The 25195-nt window shown below is 35.9% G+C and overlaps 1 protein-coding gene and 1 long non-coding RNA gene across 2 annotated transcripts; one reads left to right on the top strand and one right to left on the bottom strand.

Moving 5' to 3' along the window:
- Nucleotides 1-1271: 1271 nt before the first annotated feature.
- Nucleotides 1272-2318, top strand: LOC125472432. The gene is made up of 3 exons (XR_007254395.1): nt 1272-1635; nt 1958-2021; nt 2119-2318. It is a non-coding gene; the product is annotated as an uncharacterized LOC125472432 (long non-coding RNA).
- Nucleotides 2319-3137: 819 nt separating this feature from the next.
- Nucleotides 3138-7919, bottom strand: LOC103932579 (probable protein phosphatase 2C 60). Its single transcript, XM_009342207.3, is given in 6 exon segments — nt 3138-3747; nt 4798-5034; nt 5783-6133; nt 6135-6151; nt 6589-7035; nt 7516-7919. Coding segments are annotated over 5 exon segments (1194 nt in total). The 5' UTR covers nt 6908-7035; nt 7516-7919; the 3' UTR covers nt 3138-3477.
- Between the last annotated feature and the right edge of the window lie 17276 nt (nt 7920-25195).

The following is a 25195-nucleotide window of genomic DNA, read 5'->3' as shown; positions in this document are numbered from 1 at the left end:
ATAAATTCAAGAAGTAGTATGTTCGTCACATGATTGGCTAGCAACCAACCAACCAACTCGTGCGATAAGCCATATGTCACTCTCTCTTTGTTTTCATATCTCTTTCGACTTTCTTAGGGCTAGTTTGGTGTTGTTATGCTTTGAAAAAAAAACAGTTTTTATTGTGCTGTGAGAATAAGCAATTGTGAAATAAAGCAGCAGAGTGTTTGGTAAACTTTTTTGTAAAAGTGTTTTTGGAAAAGAAAAAAAAACAATATTATAGTGTTTGATAAAATTTTATGCAAAACTGATATGAAAAAAAACTGATTTTTCAAAGCTAGGTTTTGCATCTTTGTATTTTTGGATTTTTTGCAAATTTTTTTTATAACTACTTTTTTCAGAATCACCTCAGTGGCCCCAATCCATCCAAATTTAGGCATCAAGCTAGTGCTCCATGCATTGGTTTCTCGTCGTCTTCTTTGTTTTTAAAGGAAATGTTTTGAAATCTGACTTCCACAGTTTCAGAAATGGACTGAGATGGATAGGTCAATCCAAAAGGACAGTAGGAACAGTGGCATTGACTGTTGTGCCTCTGTCTAGGGTTAGATTAAAGTACACCATTAAAATAATTATTTGGTGATTAGGTTAAACTAGTTAGGTGTTTTTCCTTTTTTTTTTGGGTATTTGAGGTGGTGCGGGAATAATGCCCTGATAGTGTCAGGAGACAGTTAAAACTCTCCCTTATTAGAATTTTATTAGATTTGATGTATTATTTGGATGAAGCATGATAGATGTATATTTGTTTGAAAACTGCTATCCACACATTTTTTATTAGAAACACATTTTGTTAATTTTTGTTTTTAAATTATTTTCAACTTTTTTATACGAATGTTGAAAATTAAAAAAAACGTACAAAAGATAAAAATAATGTGTCAGATAGTACATTATATGTATAAGTCATAGCAGCTACAGCTACAAGCAAAACCTCTCAGAGCCAGCATTGCAGATTATGGTTTTATTACAGTTTAATATTGAAAGCGACCAATCACAAATACACAGTATGCACGGATACTTAGGGGTGAGTTCAAAAAAATCGAAAATCAAAAATCATACCGAACTGAAGTCGAAAAAAGTTGAACTGAAACTATCAAACCAAACCGAACTAAATCTGGCTGGTTCAGTTTCGGTTTTTGAGGTCCGAAAACCAAACCGAACAGAAAAAAAATCATATATAAATACTAAAAACATGTTGGCGTCAAGGTTTAAACCCTGAACCCTGCAGGTTGGAGTTAATCACTGCAAGCCAACTTGACTGTAGGGTTTGAGTTGTTATAATAGCACCAGTAAGTTATTTATAGGTTTCTTAAATTTAATGCTTTATAAACTTTCTTAACTTTACAAACCCTAGCCGTCTCACTCCTATCCATTTCCCATTTCAGATCTCAAACACTCACTCTCTCTCTCTCCCCTCCGCTGCTTCCTCAGTCTGTGTCTCTCTCTTCTTCCTCTCTTCCTCCAAATCACTCTTTCTCCAGTCTCCAGTCTTCTCCTGTCCTCTTCCCCTTCTTCCAAACCATGATTTTCCCTCGCCCCTTTCGAATCGGAACCCCCTCCAAATTGGTAGATTCTAAATCTGGGTTTTCCGATCTCTCACAGGTAATTTTCGAATCGAAACAAATATAATTTATAATTTTATATTGTGATTTACTGAATTAATAGACTATATGATGAATCAATGATTTCTCTTTTGTTCATAAATGTATCAGCAGCTCCTAGTTTGTTTCCCACTGTTTTTTCAGAAACCTTTGAAAATACAACCCTGGTTAATAATTGGTTTTGTAAATTCCATGAAACCAACAAATATTGGATTTGTATTTATAAATTATTATGTGCACAGCTAATGTCCACATAAAATGGGTTTTTCTTTTAATTATTTTGTTGGAATTTTGCATATTATAATCTTCCAATTTGGCAGCAGATGCATAGGTGTTGCCATGGCTGACGAGCGACGAGATGTTTGGGACTAAAAACAAACCCCCAATGTAAAAATCTCCCTGGTTGGCTGCTATTTAGTTCTACTGGGTTTATTATGGAAAAATCAAAGAATTAACACATGCATGTGTTTTTTTTCTCTGCGAGAGCTTTTGGATCCACAACAAGAAAGACGCACCGACACCCACTAATGTCAGATCCATGGCCGATCATCCCAGTTCGTATTCATTTTATGCAGAAGTTTCTGCATCCTCAATCAATTGTTGCAGATTCGTTCTAGATTAAAAAAAAAAAAATTCATGGAAAAAACCGAACCGGAGTGAAACCGAACCAAAAAAATCAAAACTGAAAAAAAACCGAAAAATTTTGAACCGAACCCAGCCCTACAGATACTTTCATCTTGTTTCGTATTAAACTGTATATTCATAGAGATATTTTTTTAATGTACTCGAAATAGAAAATGATACATTATATAATATAAGTGAATAGTTGATATTTTTAATGTCACTCCACTTGTATTACGATATCTGTTATACTGACTTGTATGCAGAGTATGCTAAAAATCCTCTTGCATTTTGCTTTTAGTGAGATCTAATTGAAATTCACAATTTCAATTAGAGATCTTAAATTCGATTATCGTCAAAAACGAATTTAAACCATATTATTATTCACCCATTATAAAGCTAAGCCTACTATATTTTTTCTACTGTAGATAATATCGTTTGTTAAAAAAAAAAAAAAATACTGAAATTGTGAATTTCATAAATTAAACGAAGTTTCACTTTTAGTCTATGCATGCATTACCAATTATGTCACGTTTTAAATAATATGGTCGATGTTTGATATGAAGGCTAGACCGGACCAGATTTCATGTACAATCAGGGAAGTAATATAGATGTTGTCCTAATCTCTCCGTTTTTAAAGATGATTAGTGCGATTAGTTTTAGCCATCAACCTCTTCTCTAAATCTAGTCGTTTTGCCCATCTCAAGCATGACCACAGTTTCTCAATTGCCGCAATTCAAAGACTAACTTAGATGAAATGTTATTAGTAATCCAAAACAGCTACGGAAGTTCTATTTACACTCATTTTTACTTCTTACACATGCTCTTAATTTTTGACCATTAAAACGAATCAATTAAAATAGATCAACGACAAAAAATGAATAAATAAAAAGAGAAGCAAAAAAACTTAATTGGCCTTGTCATACAAATTTACAGATCCGAAATTCCAAGGGAAATCAAAGAGAGAAAAAGAAAGACGACAGGATAAGAACATTGTGACGGAAATAAAGCTGTGATTACTGTCACCTTGTTGTCTTCTCCTAGTTCCGTTTTTGTTGTTGGCACAGAAGCTAAATGCGAAGTATTAGATTTCCAGTTAAAAGTTACAGTGTACATTAAAGAATCTAAGGCCGGCTCCTCGGAAATGTTCTTGGTTCGCAAGCTACCTAGTATTAACACAGGATGATGGTACAACAGAACACACATGAGAGATACAGTTTAATCAGGTATTGCCAGCTTCCGTTGTCGTGGCGTATGGAGCCAGGGTGTTAGGAGGCAGGTTGATTCCACCTCCTCTCACCGATAGATTCGGGCCCTTGACAGAACTAGCCTTGCTCACAAGGTTTGAGTCGAGAAACACGACAATCACGGTTATGTCATCGTGGAAATGGCGGCGAACCCCGCGGTCAATCTTCTTCAAGTCCGAATACCTCATTTCTCTCTTTTTTGCTGCTTCTTGCAGGGCGGTTTTCACCAGCCTTTTTGCACTTCCCTGCATGAGGTTGGGAAACAAAAGTTAAATTCTCCGCCGTAAAGGAAAGAGTTTCCGTGTAAGACCGACTTGTGAGCAAGATATAATCACAAGGGGTTGACCAATAAGATATACAGAAATGAAACAGATTTAAAATATAGGTGGATTCATCTTTCTCCCCCACAAACCCGAAGTTATGAAACAGCTAAAACTTATGGGTCAGTTATTCATCAAGGACAAGAGGCACAATGGAAAATGCTGAGTTTTGATCGACTGTGCGCATTATAGAGTGATATTCTGTCTAAAAGTACAAGAACCAATGCAGCTAAAACGTCTGAAAATTTGAGTTTCTAGAACCCAGTTGATTGTTCTACTCTATCAATATGCACCGCCTGCTGCATGATATCTAAAAGCAGTTTGAACCAAATCCTACAAATCATGGGCTTAACGAAATCTGAAACAATGACTTCATAGAGGATCATTTCAAGTATCTCACAAGTCATTTCTCCATATAATCAGCTGAGGGTCGCTCTATTTACAGAGCTGGCTCCACTCTGATAGATAGATCCTACTGTCAACTGATACGTGTGCAAATTTTGGAATGCACACACATCCAATACACAAACCAGCTTTCATTCAATTCAACGTACCAAACACCGTAGAATTTTGATAACTTGCAGAAAGTCTTAACTTCATGCTGACAGGGACTTATAAGGGCAATCCTTTCTCCTTTAATGTGGAGGCTAAAGCCAAACAACTAAGCAAAACCATCCTAGACCCAGACTTATAAGGCAATCCTATGATCTTAAATACCAACTTTACTTTTTGTGAATCAAAGTTCTATTTGAGATACCAGGTAGGTTTGTGTGGTGGAAAATTATTTTCTTCCCCAATATTGTCTCTCTTTAGCAAAACAAAATATGGAGATACGAGGCTTACACTAGCAATAAGTTTAACATGTCAACTGCTCCCTGATTCTACTTTCCGACACAAGAATAGTTAAATCTTTTTTAAGAAATATAATCACTTTATCGTTAGAGTACCAGTACACTATTCAACAATAAATCTTACACTTCGTGGATGTTTTTGAACTATGTCCACTGCTTCCTGATTGGTGAGGTGTTCCCATAGCCCATCAGATGCAAATATAATAAATTGATCGTGTGGCTGCAATTGGATCACTGAAATTGCTGGATCAGCGCTCAAAATTGGTCTTTTGATAGGGTCCCGAAGACGAAACTTGGAATACAAAGGCTCCCTGTTAAATTCAGCCTTTTTTAAATACACATCACCAATAGATCTAGATATCTGCAAGATGTAAGATTACCAAATCAGTTTCACATCATAGAAATGATAAGCTGTATTAAGTCAAATCATCTATTGTGTAACATTCCAAAACTGAAAATAACCAAATATTGTCCACGGAGTTTGTCTTCATATATGATAAGATGCCTCCTATCAGTGATCACACATCTTGTTCCTCCAGGGACTGATATTTATCAAGATTTGAGTAATGATCTATCAGAGCTATCACTAGTATTAAGATGTGAAACCATACATACCATACATATTTTCCCTAAACATGAATGTGTGAACTTCATTATTCCTTCACACATAGCCAAAAGCAATCTAGATCAGTAAAAATTCCAGATTATTTTTTAGCTTTGTGAAGTACGCGATCTAGTGTGAGAATTCCCTCATTCTTGCTTAGCAATTACAAGAAAGCAATACAAACTTGGAAAGGGCATGAGAAGAAAACTTGATCGCGCTTTTAATCCCATATAACTTATAAAATAGCCAACGCACCACAGATGAAGTCATCCGGAAATCATAAACGAACATTATACTCTCTTTGAGGAACGGAGTTGGAGAAGTATAGTTAAATTACAGCCATATGGAACTTTCCAGCATGCACTGTTGACTATTTGATTACCACTGAACACAAGTATTTACAGCCACTAGGGCTTGATGCAAAGAAAGTAGAGAAGTTATTAACGAGGTCTAACTCCAAAGAGCTGATATCATTAACCATTTCCTGATACTGTAAAAGAGTTACCTGTATTAGGCCTTTCACACGCCATACATTATGCTTCAAAACTACGATATGTGGATCATCAGGGTGCAAAGACTGCAGCTCCTGTCTCACAGATTCTATACAGGCATTGTGCTCTTGTGACAACTGAATAGAGAGCACCTCCCCTGTTGCCTTCACTATTCTCCCCAAAACAGCACGGGAATCACCACAGTTGGCGATATAAAGAGTTTCATTACAAATAACACCGACAAGGCAGCACGATCCTACCGCTGCAATCTGTGGTTTCATAGACCACTGCCTAGTAACTACATTAAGAAAGCCCTCTTCTGTTGCTTGAAATGCTTTTCGTATTACATCCACAGACATTGACTGCCTGCTCCGAACTAAATCCTGCATATTACACAGAAACTCAAAATTTACAACAGAAGTTTATACAGAATCTAAGCCCAAATGCAATAATTGAAATGTAAAGTTCGTATTCTGTGCACTATACTATTAGACGCTGATATGCAAAATCTTCACTTGAACCTGCCTTTATGGCACATACTCAACTTAATTAAGGGTGACTCATAATTTTTAACTCTAAAAACATAATAAAAACTGCATTTTCAAGGTGCTCTTCTTTACAATTCAACAAGGTTCCAAATCCAAATTAATGCACCAAATCGCTAAATCATGCCCTATATTGTAAATTTCTTCCCCATCAAATTCCTCACCAATATAAAGGCCATAGAGAATTTCAAACCAAAAGCAACAAGGCCAACAAAGCTTTCTGAAGGAATTCCAAAATGTTCCAAATCTCATTAGAAAAGCCTAAACTCACTTACTCTTGAGATGTTGAAAGAGGTGATCATTGATATAGCGTGACGTCTCCGGCCCCCCATGGCCGTCATAAACACCAACAAAAGTACCATAGGGGCCAGATTCATGTGTGCTCAAACTACCCGACTCAAGCTGACTTTGATCCTCAAGTAAATTGTTCGCCTGAACTACAGCCATTGAGAAATCACCATTTATGTGCTGGCCCGTGTCTTTGTACCACAGGAGCCCGTCTTGGCGACCACCAGAATCGGCACTGGTATGAACGTACCGATTCGACCTCGGCCGAAAACAGGAGTTCAAGTAGTTCATTAACTCTAATAACATCCCTCATCTCATCCAAACAACCCTCCAAAACTCCACATGTAAGAACAACTTTTTAAAAACCCTCTGAACCCAAATTCCAACCCAGAACAGCTAGAATTGCCCTCTATTTCTCAGCTGAACTATATACACTGCAAAACACGTCCACAGAACAAGTCAATAACTGCACAAATTGAAACTGTGTTTCTTTCATTCAATCAGAGCTGATCAATCAGGACCCAACAGATCAAGAAAACAACATAAAGCAGCCACCTTTAAAGTTAATTTCAGCTGGGGATTGCACACAACAGAAAAATTAGGAGTTAGGACTCAATATTCCAAAAAACCCATCTGAGTTTCCATTTAAAACAAAATATCCATCCGCAAAAGCTGCTGGTTTATTGAGAAAAAATCAATAAAACTCAATGGGAGGTTTGAAAAAAGGGTCCCTTTTTTTATTTGTCAACAAAGAGCCTGGTCAATCCATTTGAAAATCCAGAAGGTCTACATCTTCACATTGCTAAAAATGAATCTTTAGTTTTCACAAATTCCAAAAGCAACCAAATAATCAGAATACAAAAAGCACTTTTCTTTCTCAAATATCAGGACCTAGAAGGCAAAAGGAGACTTACCCAATTCCTAATTTGATTGCTTCTGCTTGTTGAAACCAGCTTTTTGCTACAGTTGAAGTGGAGGAAGATCTTGAAGAGAGTAGAAGCTCATGTGGGTACGGAACCATTAGATCTGTGGATCCATGAAATCAAAAACAAGGAGCAGAATTTTGGTTCATGTATTTAACTAAATGAATATGGAAGATGATGAGATTGTTGAACAAGTGGAGAAAGTGAACGGGAATATTCATAAAGGAAGTCTTTGAGGGAGGAGAAAATTGGGCAAAAGTGAAAAAAAAAAAAAAAATGAAAACTCGCTCTTTCTCTCTCTCTCTTCAGCAGACAGGCCCCATAAAAGACCAACAATGGAGAGCTTGAATCCAGCAAAGCAAAGGTCCAGCTATGGGCTCCACACCACTATATGCCACAGAGGGGGAGAGGGGGAGAAGGAGAGAGGAAGAGAGTCAATGAAGTTAATATTTTGGACAGTGATAATGTGTGAGACAGTATTTTGGGCATTCCATGAACTGCAACTTATGTGCTGACACGTGGAAGAGGGGAGAGGGAGCAGGAGATCAGGGGATTCAAAGTCTAATGGACTTTAGAGCTATAATTCCCCAAATCGGCTCATTTTAGTCAAATTAAGTCGTAAATTTGTGTAGTTAAACCATGTCGATCAGGAGATTCAAAGCTCTATAGATGATTGAGAGTAAAACATGTTTGACTAATTGTCTACATCATCACTTAATGACAATGAATCTAACAACTATATTTTTTTCAAAACGTTAGAAAGTTATTTAGAAGGTTTTAAAATATTATGAAACTTAGAATCGCTCTTAAAGATTGGGTAGTTATCGAAAATTGTATACGATTTGGTTAAAGAAATCAATATTCTAATTTGAATGTAGGTTTTAAATCATTTTTTAATAAAATAATGAACAAAATAGCATTATTTAATATACAATGTAGATAATATTTTCCATATTTTTGTTGTTGATATTTCTTTCCTACTATAAACAAAGTGAATTGTTATTAGCACTCCTAAAATCTTATTTGGCACTCCAAACTTTCTATAATTAGAAAGAAAAATACACTTGTGAGGAATGTAGAATGAGATTTTTAAAGTGTTATAAAAGTTCCCTAAACAAAATAGCAGCTTTTGTTCACGATAATTACGTTGAGTTTTAGATTAGAGAAATTTTTCATTGTGTTTAGAATACAGGTCACCACGTGTCATTATATAAATGGAGAGAAGTTTTATTTTTTAATTTGTTAATTTTTTAACATAAGTATCTCACCACTTGTATAGTGATATGTGGTGTATCACCTTGTGTTCCAAACACATTGAAAAAACTTTGTTTGGATTAGCCTTCCATTGTATGATTTTATGGTGTTTTTAATAAAGCATCTAATTGTCACTCAGTACTATGGTCTGGTAATATTCTTTTTCACTTGAAAGTGAGAGATCTTAGGTTTAAATATCGTAGATGACGAATTAAATACCAAATTAGACTGCTCATTGTGTGGTTTAACCGAACTCCTCCTACTTTTAATGTAAAAATATCAATGTACTAAAAAAAAATAATAAATAAAGCATCTAATTTTCCAACAAAAAAAAGTAGAGAAATGTTATTAGCAATATAAAATTCTCAATTTGCACTGTTAACTTTCTATATTTAAAAAAAAATACACTTATAAAAATAAATTTTTCAAGTGCCAATAACAATTTTAAAAAAGCACTATAAAAATAATGATACCAATTTAATTATTACTTAATATGCTTCTGGCGCGAATATTAACAAATTTATCAAATTTTCAAATCAAATTAAAGTATGTATGATTTAGTTAAAAATGAATTTCATTCATTGATTTCCAAAACAGAACTCTTTTGATCCAACCAAATGAATTTGGTTAACAAATGAAACCTCTTTCTGTCAAATGAATTTGGACGGAAATTTGTAATTATCGAACATCACTCACACGCCTTCATCCGAGTTTCGTTGAAGTCCAACCCATAACAAGCTTTTATCCTCTACATGCGTGACTACGAGGGATGTGGGAAGCCAACCAATACGGTGCCAATAATAACATACGTCAACCACCACGGGGTGACTCAGTGATTGAAGATAAATTTCATGTCCGTATTCCACATGACACATCTTAGATTTGATTATTACCGCTAGTGAATCACACATCTTGGGTAATAACATAGGTTGGGGCTATCTAATGTGAGAGGCATTTAACCATGCAACTTTAGGGTCATATCTTTCTCTCGTAACCACTTCCCCACAAATAATGCACATTTCATAAATCTCTTCACCATTTTTGTCCATATTGCCGTTATCCTTGTATTCTTAGAAATTCATGCGTAACATGCCTACGGCATTTAAATACAGAGAAGCTTAGGCTATACGAACACGTATAATGTATTTATCATTTTCTTACGTACATCAGTGACAGTCCAAAAGTTATTGCACGCGGTTGTAATTGAAGTGGGTACTTGTTACTTTCTCTTTTCTCTCTGGAGGTAAGTGCATTTGTAAGTTATTGGTGAATTCTTTGCACTCATATGAATTGCTTTATGTATCGTTTGTGTGGACGTGGTTGTTGCAAAGCCTAATTTTTGGGCACTGTCCACATGCACATATCGACCGCTGTCCTAAGCCTAATTTTTGAGCATTGTCCTACACATACACATATTGAACAGTGTCCTATAATAAAATGGACCAAAGTCTTGGATAGAGCTGCTCTTGAGGGTGTGCAAGTAATGCCATGACACAAGATCCCGATTCAGAAAGGCCTCTAAAATCTTAGGACCGATCTTAGTCTTGAATTCTTGCTAAGGTAAAACCCACTTCAGCTCTGGCGTTAATGGCCATCTTTTTTTGGACCTCATATTTCTTGCCCTACCACTTGCTTCACATAGAAGCTATTTTAGGGTTGAAGTTCTCAGCGTTCAACAACTCTCTTTTGTTTGGAATGTTGATATCGTGACATCTCAAGTACGTATAAATTTTCTCTCCCTCTTTGCACACACGTGTACAATTACTCTTCTCTCGTTGGACTTTTAGATCTTTTTACTTTTTTCCTTTTAGTTTTCTTTTGAATTTTTTAATGATGCTCTTGATGTGAGGTTCTCGTATTAAAGTTTGTTCAATGTTGTAAGACCTAGTGCAATGGTTGGGTTAAAATTTAAATTTAAAATTTAAACACCCCCAAGGCTCTTCTAATCATTGGGCTAAACTTCGGGTAAAACCTAAAATTTGTTTTAGAGCTAAATTCCAACCAAGGTTAAGCTGTTGGCCCACAAATGTGCGTGAACGCGCCTGCCTGAAAAGCACATTCAATGTACTGACACACCCAATTCGCGCACATGCAACAAAGCTATAGTGGGTGGGATCCACAATGACAGCTTTATCGGTCACCTAAACCAAGTCCAACGACTAGTATTTCATCTGACGGCCCACATGATTGGACCAACAACTAATAGTCCATATTCAAATTACGATTTTTTAAATCTAATTCATAAATATTAGAGGACCTAATTGGTCAAATGATAAAAATGTTGCTTTGTGCTTTGTATGGGTTTATATTCACGAATATGGTGTTGTCGGCACAAATCAAAATAAAAAGGTCTTGTGGACTAAAATCTTTGACAAGTTCAATTCCAACTCCAACACCAACCGAAAGAATGTGGTGGTGTTTACAATCTGTGGAAGATTATCAACAAAGCATGCACTTTGTGAAAGGGAAGCTTGGGAGCTAGTGGAACGAGCACCGAAGAAGTAATGGATGTCTCGCTTCATAGTTTATTTTTCATGTACACAATCTTATTTAGCAACTAATTGATCTTTATTTATTCTTTGCATAGGGTGACAAAGCAATGACAATTTACAAGACAAGAACTATGCACAAAAACCAACTTTTAAGTTGCATTATGCTTGAGACGTCCTCAAGGATTGTCTAAGGTTGCGAACCAAAGTGGACCAACAATGGGCAAAATTATTAGCTCATGAATGCTCAAGTTAATGTTAGCAATGATGTTGATGAATCGATGCCCCATCTCTTTTATTTCATGGCTACCGGGACGAGATAAGCAAAAAGAAGCAAAGAGAAAATGGAGGATGATCCGATTAGTGTCGAGCTTTGTTCCAGAGTTTGAAAAATTGATTGAAGGCTGAAGGGAGACCAAGGAAGAAATGGTCCGAATGCATTTACTTTTTGAGAAGCAAGCGGAGAGGGAAGATGCAAGAGACCATTTAGCGTAAGAAAACTTCGATTTTGATGTAATGAGGGAGGTCTCCAACAAATATACTCCAAATAGGAAAAAGTTCTTACATGAGAAGCAATTGGAAATTATAAGAAGGAATGCGTCAAGGCATATCTTTAAGGATCTTTGAGGAAGATGATCCATCTAATGTCTATTATCCAAGTCCACCACGAAATCCACCACAAAGTCAAGGACCAAGTCAACCAAATGATGATGAATATTATTAGTATTAGTAATTTTTATGTAGTACCTTAATTATCATTTATTAATCTTTATTTAGTGTTTGAATTATCAATTGTATTAGTAATCGTAGTAAGATTTAGTATTCCATGATTTTCATGTTTTATGGGGTAGGTTTAGTAATTTTTCATTATTTATCTAAATTTAAATAAGTGCATAAAAATAGATTAGGGTAATCTACATAAATTTTATGTTTAAAAAAGTTTCAAAAAGGCTAAAATCATTCTTTAATAATTTCGGTCTAAATTTTAAGCCAAAACCATTGAAGTAGAAAAGTTATTTCTAGGTTATAACCTAAATTTTATGAGCTATAAATTTAGATTTTAACCCACACCATTGCACATGGTCTAAGACTATGAGTTTGAGTTAGAGATTATTTTGAGTACTTATTTGAATGAATGTGTCTATATTACAACATGAACATATACTTGACGAAAGTAAGTCTAATAAGAAAACATTAACCATCATTTCGTCTAGTAATGAAATGGACTACAAATGATACAAGTCCATTTTCATTACAACGAAGAAACGTTAATTGAGAAAGGAAAAGGGAAAAGGAGAGTTGAGTGCTTGCTAATGCACACACATAGCATAATAAACTAGAGGTAATTGTCATTTTCAGGTAAATGGATAAAGATGGCATGATCCATCAACTAAATAATGTTTGGTTTCTAGAACTACTGGGTCCATTTTTCGCATAGGTCATCGTTTTGGCTGATCCTCCATTGCAGAAAGTTAGTCACCAGAAGTTTTCTCCTTTTTAGAACTTGTATTGCATATATGGATTTTACATGACTTGTCCCATTCTACTTATTGTTGGTCCATCCGTTCACCTTAATGGCTTGAGCTGGCACTCCAATCTCATTAATTCATGCCTTGTTTTGTCTCCCTGCGTATTTTTACAAAGACGATATATATTTTAAATTACTTTAATTCAAGAAAAGAAAAATTAACCTGAATGCAAAGTGTGAAAAATGAAAAGAACTGCTCGATCGACTGACCACCTTCTTCTTTGTGAGTATGAATGATTAGGAAATGTAACTACGTAATTATTTACCCATGCAGAAGATATAAGGGAAAAAAAAGAAGCTACAATGCTAAAGAAACGATCACGATAAAGTGAGAACCGGCCATTTTGAAAGAGTGAGTACTATTGTCTTGTCAAACTTTTGTTTTCAATTATCAAACAGTAAATCTTAATCACACTTTCAAGCAATATTTAGGCAACAATCAATTTGATCAATATTCAAGCTTAAACGTAACATCTTACTTGTGTTGTTAAATAGTCTGACAAGAAAATGTTTCAACAGAGAGTAAGAGTATTATAATTAGCTAGTGACCAAAATACCTTTAATCCGAACTTAACAACCAGGTATCAATTGCCCACTTTTATGAAGTTTGAACTGCTTTCTTCTCCATTAATTAACAAGATCTTGTTTCTTTCTACTATATGAGATATGATTCTTTTCCAATATGCTTTCTCAACCAAAAAGTGCCTGCCTTTACGTTTTTATGAGGACCAAACCATTACTTGGCACACAAATTAAACACTAGTTTATGCAATTGCAGCAGCAGCCTCTATTTAGGCTGCTCAAAAACGAATTACGAGACCTAACTATCATTAAAACTGTTCATTCTACTATCATATACAGCAACTGTTTGAACTTTGATTGGCATATAAATAACCATATCCACAGGAGTTATGCACTAAAAAAGAGCACAGATGCGGCACATTCATGTAATAATCATAATGTACAATTGTCAATGCGGGGACTCCTAAATTGTTTGTTTCAAATTAATTTCATATGAATTTTCTTTGCCTTGCTATGGAGATAATATATCCTACAACTGGAGATATATAATCTCGTGACTTGATCGCGTGATGACTGTTGTACATACAAAAAGATAATTCATGGCGAATTGCTTGTACATCAAGTTTAGCTTCTATAGTTAAAATTTCACCACATTTTTGTCATAGTAACAAGTATTTATGAATATGGAGGCAGGGGTAAATGTAAAATCAATGGCTGGCTATAGTATAAAAAACGAAAGGTTAAAAACACAGAATCTACTGTCCTATATAGATCTGTTTGTGTTAAAGACAGAAGACACAAAAGACTCTTAAACAGCATATGCTGCCTTCTGCAGACAGAAACAGAAATGAAATGAAATGCAATGCCCCCTTCAATTTTACCCTCCTTGTAAATGATTTTGTGCAGTCCTCATTCTAGGGTAACCCACTATATCCCATGTTTTGGTTTGAAGGGGAGGCATGAACTTTTGTATATAATACATGCAAAGTCGTGTGTAACTAAGTTGGTTAAAACAATATGTTCAACCTTTTTAATCGTATTTTGAATTGTCTTCCTGTGATTCATAGTTTGAATTGTTTTCCTATAATTCATGTGAGATTATATTATTGCTAGAATAAAAAGAAATAATGGCTTGCATCGTTGAGTAGAATCAATCACTGCACTCTGATTTGTCTTTTTTCTTCGTCCCAATGCAATTATCAATTGATTTTCCTGGGTTAAAGCCTTCCCCTGAAAGGCTGAATGTACGTCTCGTACAATTATTCAATCAAATCCCTGCATTTTTTTTTCATTGAATTTACTATAATATTATATATTGGATGCATGCATCTGCATGGAATGAAACCCTAATTGAACAGATAAGTTGGATAAAAAGCGAAGAGAGATATGTCGTCTTACCTAACGCTTAATGCAATGAGTCAGAAATGGGCAAGGACAGGAGGCCAATCTCTATGACTAAGAATCACTGAAATAAGGATGAGAAGATTTCAGGAATTCTCACATTTTAACTGTTCATCGTGCAATCAGTTTTTGTTAGTTACTATTTGTGTTTAATTTTAGATAATAAAATTCAAATGATTTTTACCACAGAATGTACGATGAATGACTAAGATGTAAAGAACCTTAAAATTCTCACAATTTGAATCTAAATGGGATCCAAATCTTTGAAATAATTCTCTTCTCATTAATTTCTGGTTCAGTGAGATTCGATCCCAAAGATCCAGGGGCCTTGTATTTACCAGTTGAAATATGTAAGAAATTTTAAGAGGAAGTGATAGGATGATTGTACAGATGGACCGTACAACCTTGGGACAAATTAAAATTGACATTCTGCAAGCTTCAAGGGTGCCATGTGAATAAGAATAGGGCGTCCTACCCTCCTCTCTCTCTGTATTACAACCCTTCACAATAAACACCAAGAACTGATTGCAAATTATTTGGGACTCACTTCAAACATGGTCCTACCCTAGATATCCATAACTCTTTGAAAAGAGAGTATAATTATCAAACCCCACATGTTTTTTATTTGTCATAAATTTATATATTCCAACCTTTAAGTTGATGGTAATTCAAATCATAAAACATTGGTAAAGAAGACGCTTAGGAATCACTTTTTTTAATAAGCACTTATGCTGAAAGTGCATTTGCTAGAAGGGTTTTTTTATTTTTGAAAATTAGAAATGACTTGGGCAAGCACACTTGGAAGTGATAAAGTGCATCGAATGTGTTTTTTAGAAAGTATTAGAAAGTGATTTTATATTCTAGAAACATTAAAGGTGGTCTTATCCACACACTAATTTTTACCTTCCACACACAGCATGTTGTTGGGGGACTTTTAGGTCAACCAGGACTTGGGCTTTGGTAGGTACCTTTTGCTTCCTCTGGTTCGTATTCATAACAAGTCTCAGAATACCTCAAAAGACTTAGCATGTCGTAGGAAATATTCTGGTTCAACCAATGACTCAAAGATAGCATGATTAACCAAATGATGACTTGCTTAAGTGAGGCATGGTGTGGAAGGTAGAAGTTTACGAGTTTAGTGCGTGAGAGAGAAACTATGTATGGTTGCATAATGTTGAAGGATGGGTAATTTGGGCTTCCTAAGGGTCCTGAGGTGTGTATAATGGCTAAGGAAACCTAAAGGAATTCTTAGAACCCTAGAAGGATGATTTCCCCAAAGATCCAAGACTGTTTTCACTTTAGAGAAGGATTTCCCTGCTTGTTGTGATGCAATCCTTGATTCTCTATTTTCTCTCTCTACCTTGTGTTATCCCTCCTACATTGTGTCTCATATACCATTTTATAGGTGGAGGGTAGCTTTCTGGATTTCTCTAAGGAATCCTTTGATTTCTCCGTTTGCTCCTGTTTGGGCTAAGTCTTCCTATCTTTCTTCCCTAGCGCAACTACCATTTTCCCTTTTGGCTTAGCGTTGATGGATGTTATTGCTCATGTAAAGGCTACACGGCCTTTCTCATTTAGAGCACCTTCTTCCTTGTTCAGCCTTCCATAGACGCTGCTTCTGGCAACACGCCTTTTTTTTTCCTTCATTGTTTTCCTAGTAAGCTAAGAAAGAAAAGACCTCATCTGTCACTAAATTATAGTTAATTTCTAACTAGAGTAGTTGGTTTGCTAGGAAACATGGGAGGTTTTGGTTTGTTCTCTCTTATACTCACTTACATAAGATCTAAAGATTATGGGATTGGATCGTTGGTGCACCTAAGCAACCCAAAGTTGCAACAAGTGTCAAACGTACACACCTACGAACCATCTACATGCAGAAGAACTTAATACAGGGTCGTGGCCCTTCATGCAATTAGGCATCGACTTGGTTGGGCCTTTTAAAAATGCTCAAGGAAACAGAGAATACTTGAAAGTTGCAACAGATTACTTCTCGAAGTGGATAGAGGCAAAACCCTTTACAAGGATCACCAGCACCGCTATCAAGTCCTTCGTCTAGAAGAGCATCATCTGCAACATCGGAATCTTACACACCATACTTAGAGACAACAAATTGTAGTTCACCAGTTACGAAGTTAGAGACTGGTATAAAGAACTTGGAATATGTCATCTCACATCCATTTCGAGGTACCTGCAAGGCAATGGGCAAGCGGAAACCTCAAATAAGACCATCTTGCAATGTTTGAAGAAATGACTTGAAAAGAAAAGTAAGTAGCTAGAAGAGTTGCCTAGAGTCTTACATGCATATCGCACAATAGTTCCAAAAGCTACAGGAGAAACACCATTTTCCATGGCCTACGGGACAGAAGACGTAATCTTAGTCCAAGTCACGACTATGCAAATATGCATACTGAAGAGCATCTTGCTTTAGAAAACGCGGGAATCCTAAAGTCTGACCTCGATTTTGTTAAGGAACGTCAAGAATGCACCAAAGTCCGACTAGCTACCTACCAGCAACAGACCTGATCAGACTACAATAAAGGTGTCAAACCCAGAAGTCTATAAGTTAGGGATCTGATCTAAGAAAGGTCTTCGAAAACACCAAAATCCCATGAGGAGGCAAGCTTGGGGTAAACTTGGAAGGACCGTACAAGATCGTCGAAGTTGGAAGTAAAGAGACCTATTATCTAGAATGCATAGATGGGACCTCGATCACCAAGAAATGCCAACATCACTAAGCTTAAGCGATACTACCCTTGGGAGCACCATCTAAACTACACATGGTTTGATTTTCTTTCTGGGATATGTAGGCAGTCCATTCCGGATTGAATCACAACATCGCTGTCTGCGCGAAAACAAATCCATGCATAGCTCATCTCTCAACGCCCTATCATAGGCTTATTATCAGAAGTAATCCCTGATGTAATTCTTACATTATATCACTTTGCTTAGAACTAAACTTGTAATTTGAGTCTTCTCTCCCGGAGATATATAGGCAATCCTTCTCGGATTCAATCACCCATCCCGTGTCAAGCAATCATATTTCCTTCATCAATAAAGAAATCCTAAAGTTAATCCATCTTATGTTCCATGTTTATTTCTTTCCTTTCTTTTTTCGGTGATACATGTAATACCTTACTCATTTGAACAAAGCATAAAGTTTTCAAACTTTGCACGAATGCAAATCTAAAAATTCAAAGTAACATTGTCAGAGAAGTCTATTAGCTCATCCTACATTAGTTGGTTAGCCGTTTGGGAGACTCAAGCCGTAATAAACACAATTACAATTGGTGGGCTACTGGCACGGGCCTATGGCGTCCTGACCCGGAAGTCCAACGCACCATCTGACCTTTGAAAAGTTTACACACAACTAGTAAAGTTGTGGGTTACAACATTCAAACATGGGCTTTAAGTATGATTACTTCTATTCTGGACCAACATACTAAGTCAAGTATGTTCTGCAATATCATATGTTAGCAGGTTTGAAGGGACATCTATACTAGGCAATTCCTAAGAAGAATTTTATTCCAATAAAGCTCTACTACGTAAAAATGCTTTGACCAAGCCAGTCAAGGTAGTCTGATCAGAAACACTCAACTTTAAAGCATAGGGTCTAACATAAAAATTCAAAAAGTGTTTCTGAACCACATGCTGACGACCAAGTCCCCAAAGAGCTTTTGTTTAAGATTCACTAGAGACGAACACGCAATTCAGGCTAAGTGGGAAACCTTCTTTTGGCACCACATTGCAAATATTGGAATCCTTGGCCCAAGAGTTAGGGTAAGGTAAAAAAAAGATTGGTTTATTTCTTATAAGTTGTTTCAGGTACAATTCAAAATTCACTTATCCATAGTCTGATAAATGCATTTTGACAAGTACAGAGCAAGGTTCTTCATGGGTTTAATGTTTAATTCTTGGTACCAGAGTAAGCTGGTACTCCGAATATCGCGATTAAATCTTTATGAATACTAATTTTGGAAGGTAATGTTTTTCAGAGTCAACATCACCAAAAGGGTTTTTGAGCTCTGTCTCGGGCCCACAAGCTTATTCCTATTCTGCTTCGTCACTTATTTTCTCTAAAAAGTTTGTTTAGTTTGAAAAGAGTTATTGAATTAAGATTTTATTCCATGACCAAGGAAACAAGTAATGAGAAACAGAAAAGATTCATATAAACACATATTTATTATTAAGTCCTAAGAAAAGGGCATGAAAAATTAAAGTTGTCTGGGGGAGGCAATCCTTCACCCCTAGCATATAAATTCTCCAATGAAACCTACAAAACAAGTCTGGTCGAGGTCATCAACTCTGATGAAATCCCATAGTCACCAGCGTCCACTCCCAAATGAATGCAAAAATGGCTCATATGAAGAACCCATTGAAGAATCTTAATACTTTGTTGGGATTCAACCTGTATGCAAAGACGGCAAGGCGGATGTCACATGGAGATGATCATTATGGAACAAGTTGTAAGAAGAAAAGGAAGCTATTATGTGATTATGGGTTAACTTGTTTTTGCCTCATCCTGTTTGGCAAAAACTAGGATGAAAATATGGTTTTGTTTTTAGGAGTTTTAATGAAAAGCCCGCAGTATTGTTCACTTTAACGAAAAACCACATTTTAAAACTAAAAAATCAAACCTAGTACTATTCATATTACACTTTATTTTGTCTTTATCGTTAAAACTCAAAGTTTTCAAGCCTTTTTCATTAGTTTTCCTTTTTTTTTTTTTAGCTTTAGAATCCTAAATCAAAAGCTCAAATAGGGAACTGGGCTAAAAAAAAAAAGTATGGAGCATAAAAGGAGGTTTTATAGTTCAAACAGAGGGAAAGAAATTTGAAAAGTTCCAACCGAGAAGGGGCTATTTAAAGGAAAAACCCTGAAGATCTGGCAAAACACTACTTACCCCGAGATTTGTGCATACGAAGGTTGAAGTTGCACGAAGATATGAATGGCCACCTTTTGCGAAACGTGCATGCGCAACAATCGTCATCATTACAAGGTTTATAGCATGACACTCAAGATTGCACATGTGGATTTGAAATGTCTTCACTACACCGCAATGAATCAGATCACTATGGAATAAGAAGACTACATAGGTACATATTCTAGCTTACTCTGAAGGGTATGGTCTTTGGATAATTATTTATCATTAAGGGGAACAAATTGTCTATTAGATGCATGATTAGGAGCAATTGTGGGACCATAATTTTCTAAGCCTGGAGTAAGGCTAATTTGAATATCGTTACCTCAAAAGTCCGGTCATGGATTTAAAAACTCCGAGTAGATGTGGACCAGAAAAAACAGCGGTGTCACCATCACTCTATTCCAAGGCAAAAGGAAAAGTCTAAACGGTTCAGCTAGTACGACCATGCTTGTTTCGTAAGATGTGAGATCTGATCTGAATACGGACACAATTAGATTCCTCATAAGTTTTGGAGTTCCTATAATCTACGAATTGGCGTATGCCGCAAGTAATCACAACTTCTAAAAAGGTGCTATATTTATTTCTAGATATCTTTTAGGATTTTCCTGGCTTAGAACGAATATTCTATCATAAAAATGTCTATATCCCAAACGGTATAAATACACCCATGTAGAGTTCGTCTCTGGTAACGCAATCTCTGTACTTTGATTCTTTTGCCCACTACTTGAGTCTAAAGCTGCTTACTAATTTGACTATTGGAGAGCCTTTGATAGAGACACACACATCCCCTCATTGATCTTAGGCTTGCTCACGGTGGTTTGCTGTCTTACAAGTTTGAGTTTATGCCTCCACCATCTGCAGTGTGCACAAATTTGGTTTCAACACCCAACAAATTATGAGAGGTAATTTGTTTAAAAAAAAAATGTAAAAGCTTATTACAATTCCTCCTAAAGTCAAAATGTTTGCTTGGATGCTAATTCATGAAAGATTACAAACTAAGAAGAGGTTGGGTACATTTATTAAATAGGTGGATATCCCTTGTGTAATAAAAGTGAAGAAGATCAAGTTCATCTGTTTCTGGTTGCTAGTATACTAAATTGGTATGAAATTTAATTCATGTTACTCCTTCAAATATATATGCTTCTAATTTCTCTAGTATATTCGATTGGATGGAAACTTTAGGTAGTATAGATAAAGATGAATTAAGTGATCTAAGTAAGTTTATTCTTACTTATTGGCAAATCTGGAATGATAGAAATAATAAGAATGTCATAAGTATTGACCCGCTCCCAATGCATACTATCATATTGCTGCTAGTATTGGTAACAATTTCCTCAAAGCCAAGCATAGCAGTAGCATTGGTGAAAACTCTACGGTTATAAAATGGCATCTCTAACCATAATGTTAAGTTAAATTCCAATGGTTTTGTTGCTGGTGGAAAGTCTTTGGCGAGTTTTGTTGTAAGGAATGAGTATAGAAATGTTCTTATCGATGAAGTTCTTAATCTGGATGGTATTACATACTATTTCTGTGGTAGAGGCTAAAGCGTTGAAGGAAGGACTATTGTATGCTATTAGGAAGGGTTTTGCTAATATTATGGTGGCAGGTGTCACACTCCGGACACGGATTCGGCAGAAAAATTAACCTTGCGCCCGGTGTGCAAGTGAAAGTAAAAATAACATAAAACGAAAAAAGTGTAAACTTCTCTTATAAAAATAAATCTTGAAAATCCTTACAGGTGTACAAAATAAATTAAAAACTTAAATCTCTCGTCTCTACCACAACCTCAGCTCATCTAACACTTGTCTTGCCAAATAACTCATCTGTAAAATAAAATGTGAAGAGTGAGCAACAACCACCATCGCTCAATGAGAAGAATATATAATATGTCATTTTAGTCACTCTAGAAAATACAATAATAATATCAAATCATTATACACGTAGTGCCATATCACATCGTCCCTTCATGTGCTCATTATTCCTTCATTAAATGTAACACACCACGTGACCCCTAATGGTCATTCTGCCCTAATGTCCCCTTGTGCAGTTTACATTTATCTCTCGGACTAATGCAACACTGAAGTTCTCATGCTCCATGAACAATCTCAAGTAATTCCACATAGATTGGATATATCTCATTATAAAACATTTTCACAAAATTCAACATACTTGATTTGAAATAGATAGATATTTGTAAATAGATCAAAATCCACGATAGCTCAGTGCCTTTCATTTTTCAGAAAACAAGTATATTTTGAAACGTATTACATACACCATTCACCTCAATAATCAGAACCTTGGTAAGACAAACCCCGTCTATGTACCTAAACTTCGCACATACCAAACCTTCACTTTTGCTTATATATATAAGACATTTTGCATGCAAGGCATGCAAACTAACCAGTTCTTTACATGATTATTAAATAGGGGGTAATGTTAGGAAGACCAAATTTTAAACTAAATTGTGTAAACTAAATGATGTGTTATTGATTATTGGATTATTAATCAAGGGTCGATTAACAGTGCCGATTTCTTACTGGTGACACATCATTTGGTTTACAAATTTGGTTTGAAAATTTAGTCTTCCTAGCATTACTCTTAAACAGAAGCATTTGCTCCTATTTATAGGGTACAAAGCGGCACTACAAGGTCACTTATTGGTTGAAATTGGTGGCTAATCACAACTGGTAAGCTAGCTGTAGGCATTTGGTAGAAGGAAGATAACAATTAGTTTAGGTGAGTACACATGGTCTTAAGTTAAACTACAAGAAGAGTTGGCAATCTCATCCAAAATATGGTGTTGGCTTCTAAGTGGCTAGGTGGGTCAGTCAAAACAAACTAATTATATACACATACATATAAATACATACGTATATGTACATATGTATACCACTAAAGACGAGATCTTAAAGAGGGTGACTCTTGGCTTACTATCCAAGCAGTCCAAGGTTGTTGTTTTATTCCCTAGAACCTTCTTCACATCATTGATGATGTTAGGTGGCTGGTTACAAAGTTTTCTAGCATTAGGTGGAACCATATCTTTCGTAAGACGAATTTTGTTATCGATGCATCTGCCTATCATGGCCTTATTGTCTTTAGCAGTCACACTTGTGAGTTTTGTATTCTGATTTTTGCTTTGAATGCTTATGTACTTGCTTGTATTGGAAACACTTGAATGTGTGGTTTCTCGCTTTAATATAATTCTTTTTCTATCATAAAAAATGCTAGAATCCTACTTGGAGTTAACTAATTATGATAAAGGAAAATATTATGTTTAAAAGGATTTTTGGCCAAAATGGTCCCTAAGATTGACATAACTCATTACTTTGGTCCCTAACAATGAAAATCGATAGAAGTGGTCCATGAGTTTGTCCACCGTAAATCATTTTGGTCATTCCGTGAAAAATATATCAATAATCTCGTGAAATTGTCACGTGAGCGACCATATGATCACCTTTAAGGGTATTTTTGTCAAACCATCCACCTTTTTTTTTATAGGAAAGAAAATTCATTAAAGAGAGAAACCCCTCACGTAGTCGGAGCCATTACAATCAAATAGAAGGGCCAAGTTTGCTTCCACAGGAAGACAAGCATCCCAAATACAAAAGTTATCAGTCTTAAGCCCAACAGACGCCATAGTGTCCGTAACAAAATTTTCTTCCTTGAACACATGCCTTCACTTGATATCTTGGAAGGACAAAGCACACCACCTGATATCTTCAATAATAGATCTCAAATTCCATGACACTTCATAGGCACCACGGACAGCATCAATGATAAGCTTAGAATCACCTTTCATTAACACGTGAGTCATGCTCCTCCTCCTAGCCCAGATCAGAGCTTCATGTAATGCTAGAGCCTCAGTAATGTTAATGGTGGAAAACCCCATGTTCATAGCACCGGCGAGGATAGTTTTGCTATTCCAGTTCCTAATAACAAAGCCTCTGGCAGCCAAAGAGTTTGACACCGACCCGTCGAAATTTATTTTAATGTACGAAGACATTGGACATTTCCACTTGATCAAGTTATTTTCAATTGATACTTCTGTATTCTCTAGGTTAGCAACATTATCCTTGAAGTAATCATTAACCGTAGCCATAGCTTGAAGAAAAGATCTGATATACAAAGGCTTTTCATTCATGAAGATGCTACCATTTCTATCATTCCATATCTGCCAGCAAATAGCCAGAGCTTTACTTAAATTACTTACAACATTCTTATTTTGATGGGCGAGGTCTCCAAGCCAATCTCTTATCTTGAGGTTGAGGTTAATATCAATATTTGAAAATGACATATCAGTGGAGCAACTCTAAACCTGCTTAGGATACTGACAATGGAGAAATAGATGATCATGATCTTCCTCTTGGTTGTTGCACAAATGACACTGAGTATTCATATTATTTATGAACTTGCTTAGTTTCTTCTTAGTTTGTAACTTACTCTTGATGAGGCTTCAGGCAAACAACTTAACTTTGGGAGGCAAGACTTGTTTCCAAACTCTACTAATAAGTTCTTCAACTGGTGAAGGGCCAAGGTCCTCCATTTAGAGCCAAGTTGCAGATTTAACCGAGAAACTACCATTATTACTTGGACCCCAATCAACAGTGTCCTTGGAGGAATGAAGGGCAATATGAATGTTATAAATTTTATTAACAATATAATTGTCTATCACTTGACTTAAATTGTTTCTATCCCAATGACCATCAACAATAAACTCTGCAACCTTGGTGCCTAATTGGATTCAATGTCCTTGATTCTCTGATATGAGATGGAACAAAGGGTGAGGAAAAACCCAGTTACGAGTCTAGAACAAGATGTCCTTGCCATGACTAACCACCCACCTCATACCCTTACTGATAATGTCTCTGGACCCTAGAAGTCATTTCCAGGCAAGCGAGTGGTTTTGTTTAGCTATGGTCTCCAGAAAAGTATCATGTCTAAGATATTTCCTTCTGACTATATTAGCCCACCAGTTATCCTTATCGAAGAGCACTTTCCATCCTAGCTTAACAAGACACACCTTATTGAAATGGTCTAGATTCCTGATACCTAAACCACCTGCATTCTTTGGTCTACATATTTTCTTCCAACTCACAGGGTTACGTTATGATTATTACCCAAAAAAGAAAACTGTCTGCATTCTTTATTTAATTGAATGGTTAGTTTATAAGGGCATTTAAAGCAAGACATTATATGATTAGGCATACCTGTAAGGGTAGATTGGACAAGCGTAAGTCTCCCCGCCTTAGAAAGGGTATTTGCCTTCCAACCTGCAAGTTTTTGCTTAATCCTCCTGATTAGCTCATTTCCATTCATTGGGTCCTTCCAAAACACAATTTTGTGTATACCGAAATATTTACCAATGGTAGTTTTATGTTGGATTTAGAGAATATTAACAATTTCATTCTTTGCCTGGTTATTTGTGTTAGAAGAAAAATACAATGAAGATTTGTTGAAATTTATTTGTTGACCCGAAGTATTTGCAAACTTATTTAAAACCTCTAGAACTTTTCTGGCACCCTTTGAAGTTGCCTTGGCAAGGATAAGGCAGTCATC

The sequence above is a fragment of a genome, unplaced genomic scaffold (genome assembly GCF_019419815.1).
Source record: "Pyrus x bretschneideri cultivar Hongxiangsu unplaced genomic scaffold, Pyrus_bretschneideri_v1 Contig7, whole genome shotgun sequence".
NCBI classification, from domain to species: domain Eukaryota; kingdom Viridiplantae; phylum Streptophyta; class Magnoliopsida; order Rosales; family Rosaceae; genus Pyrus; species Pyrus x bretschneideri.
This window is presented reverse-complemented; position numbering and strand designations above follow the sequence as displayed.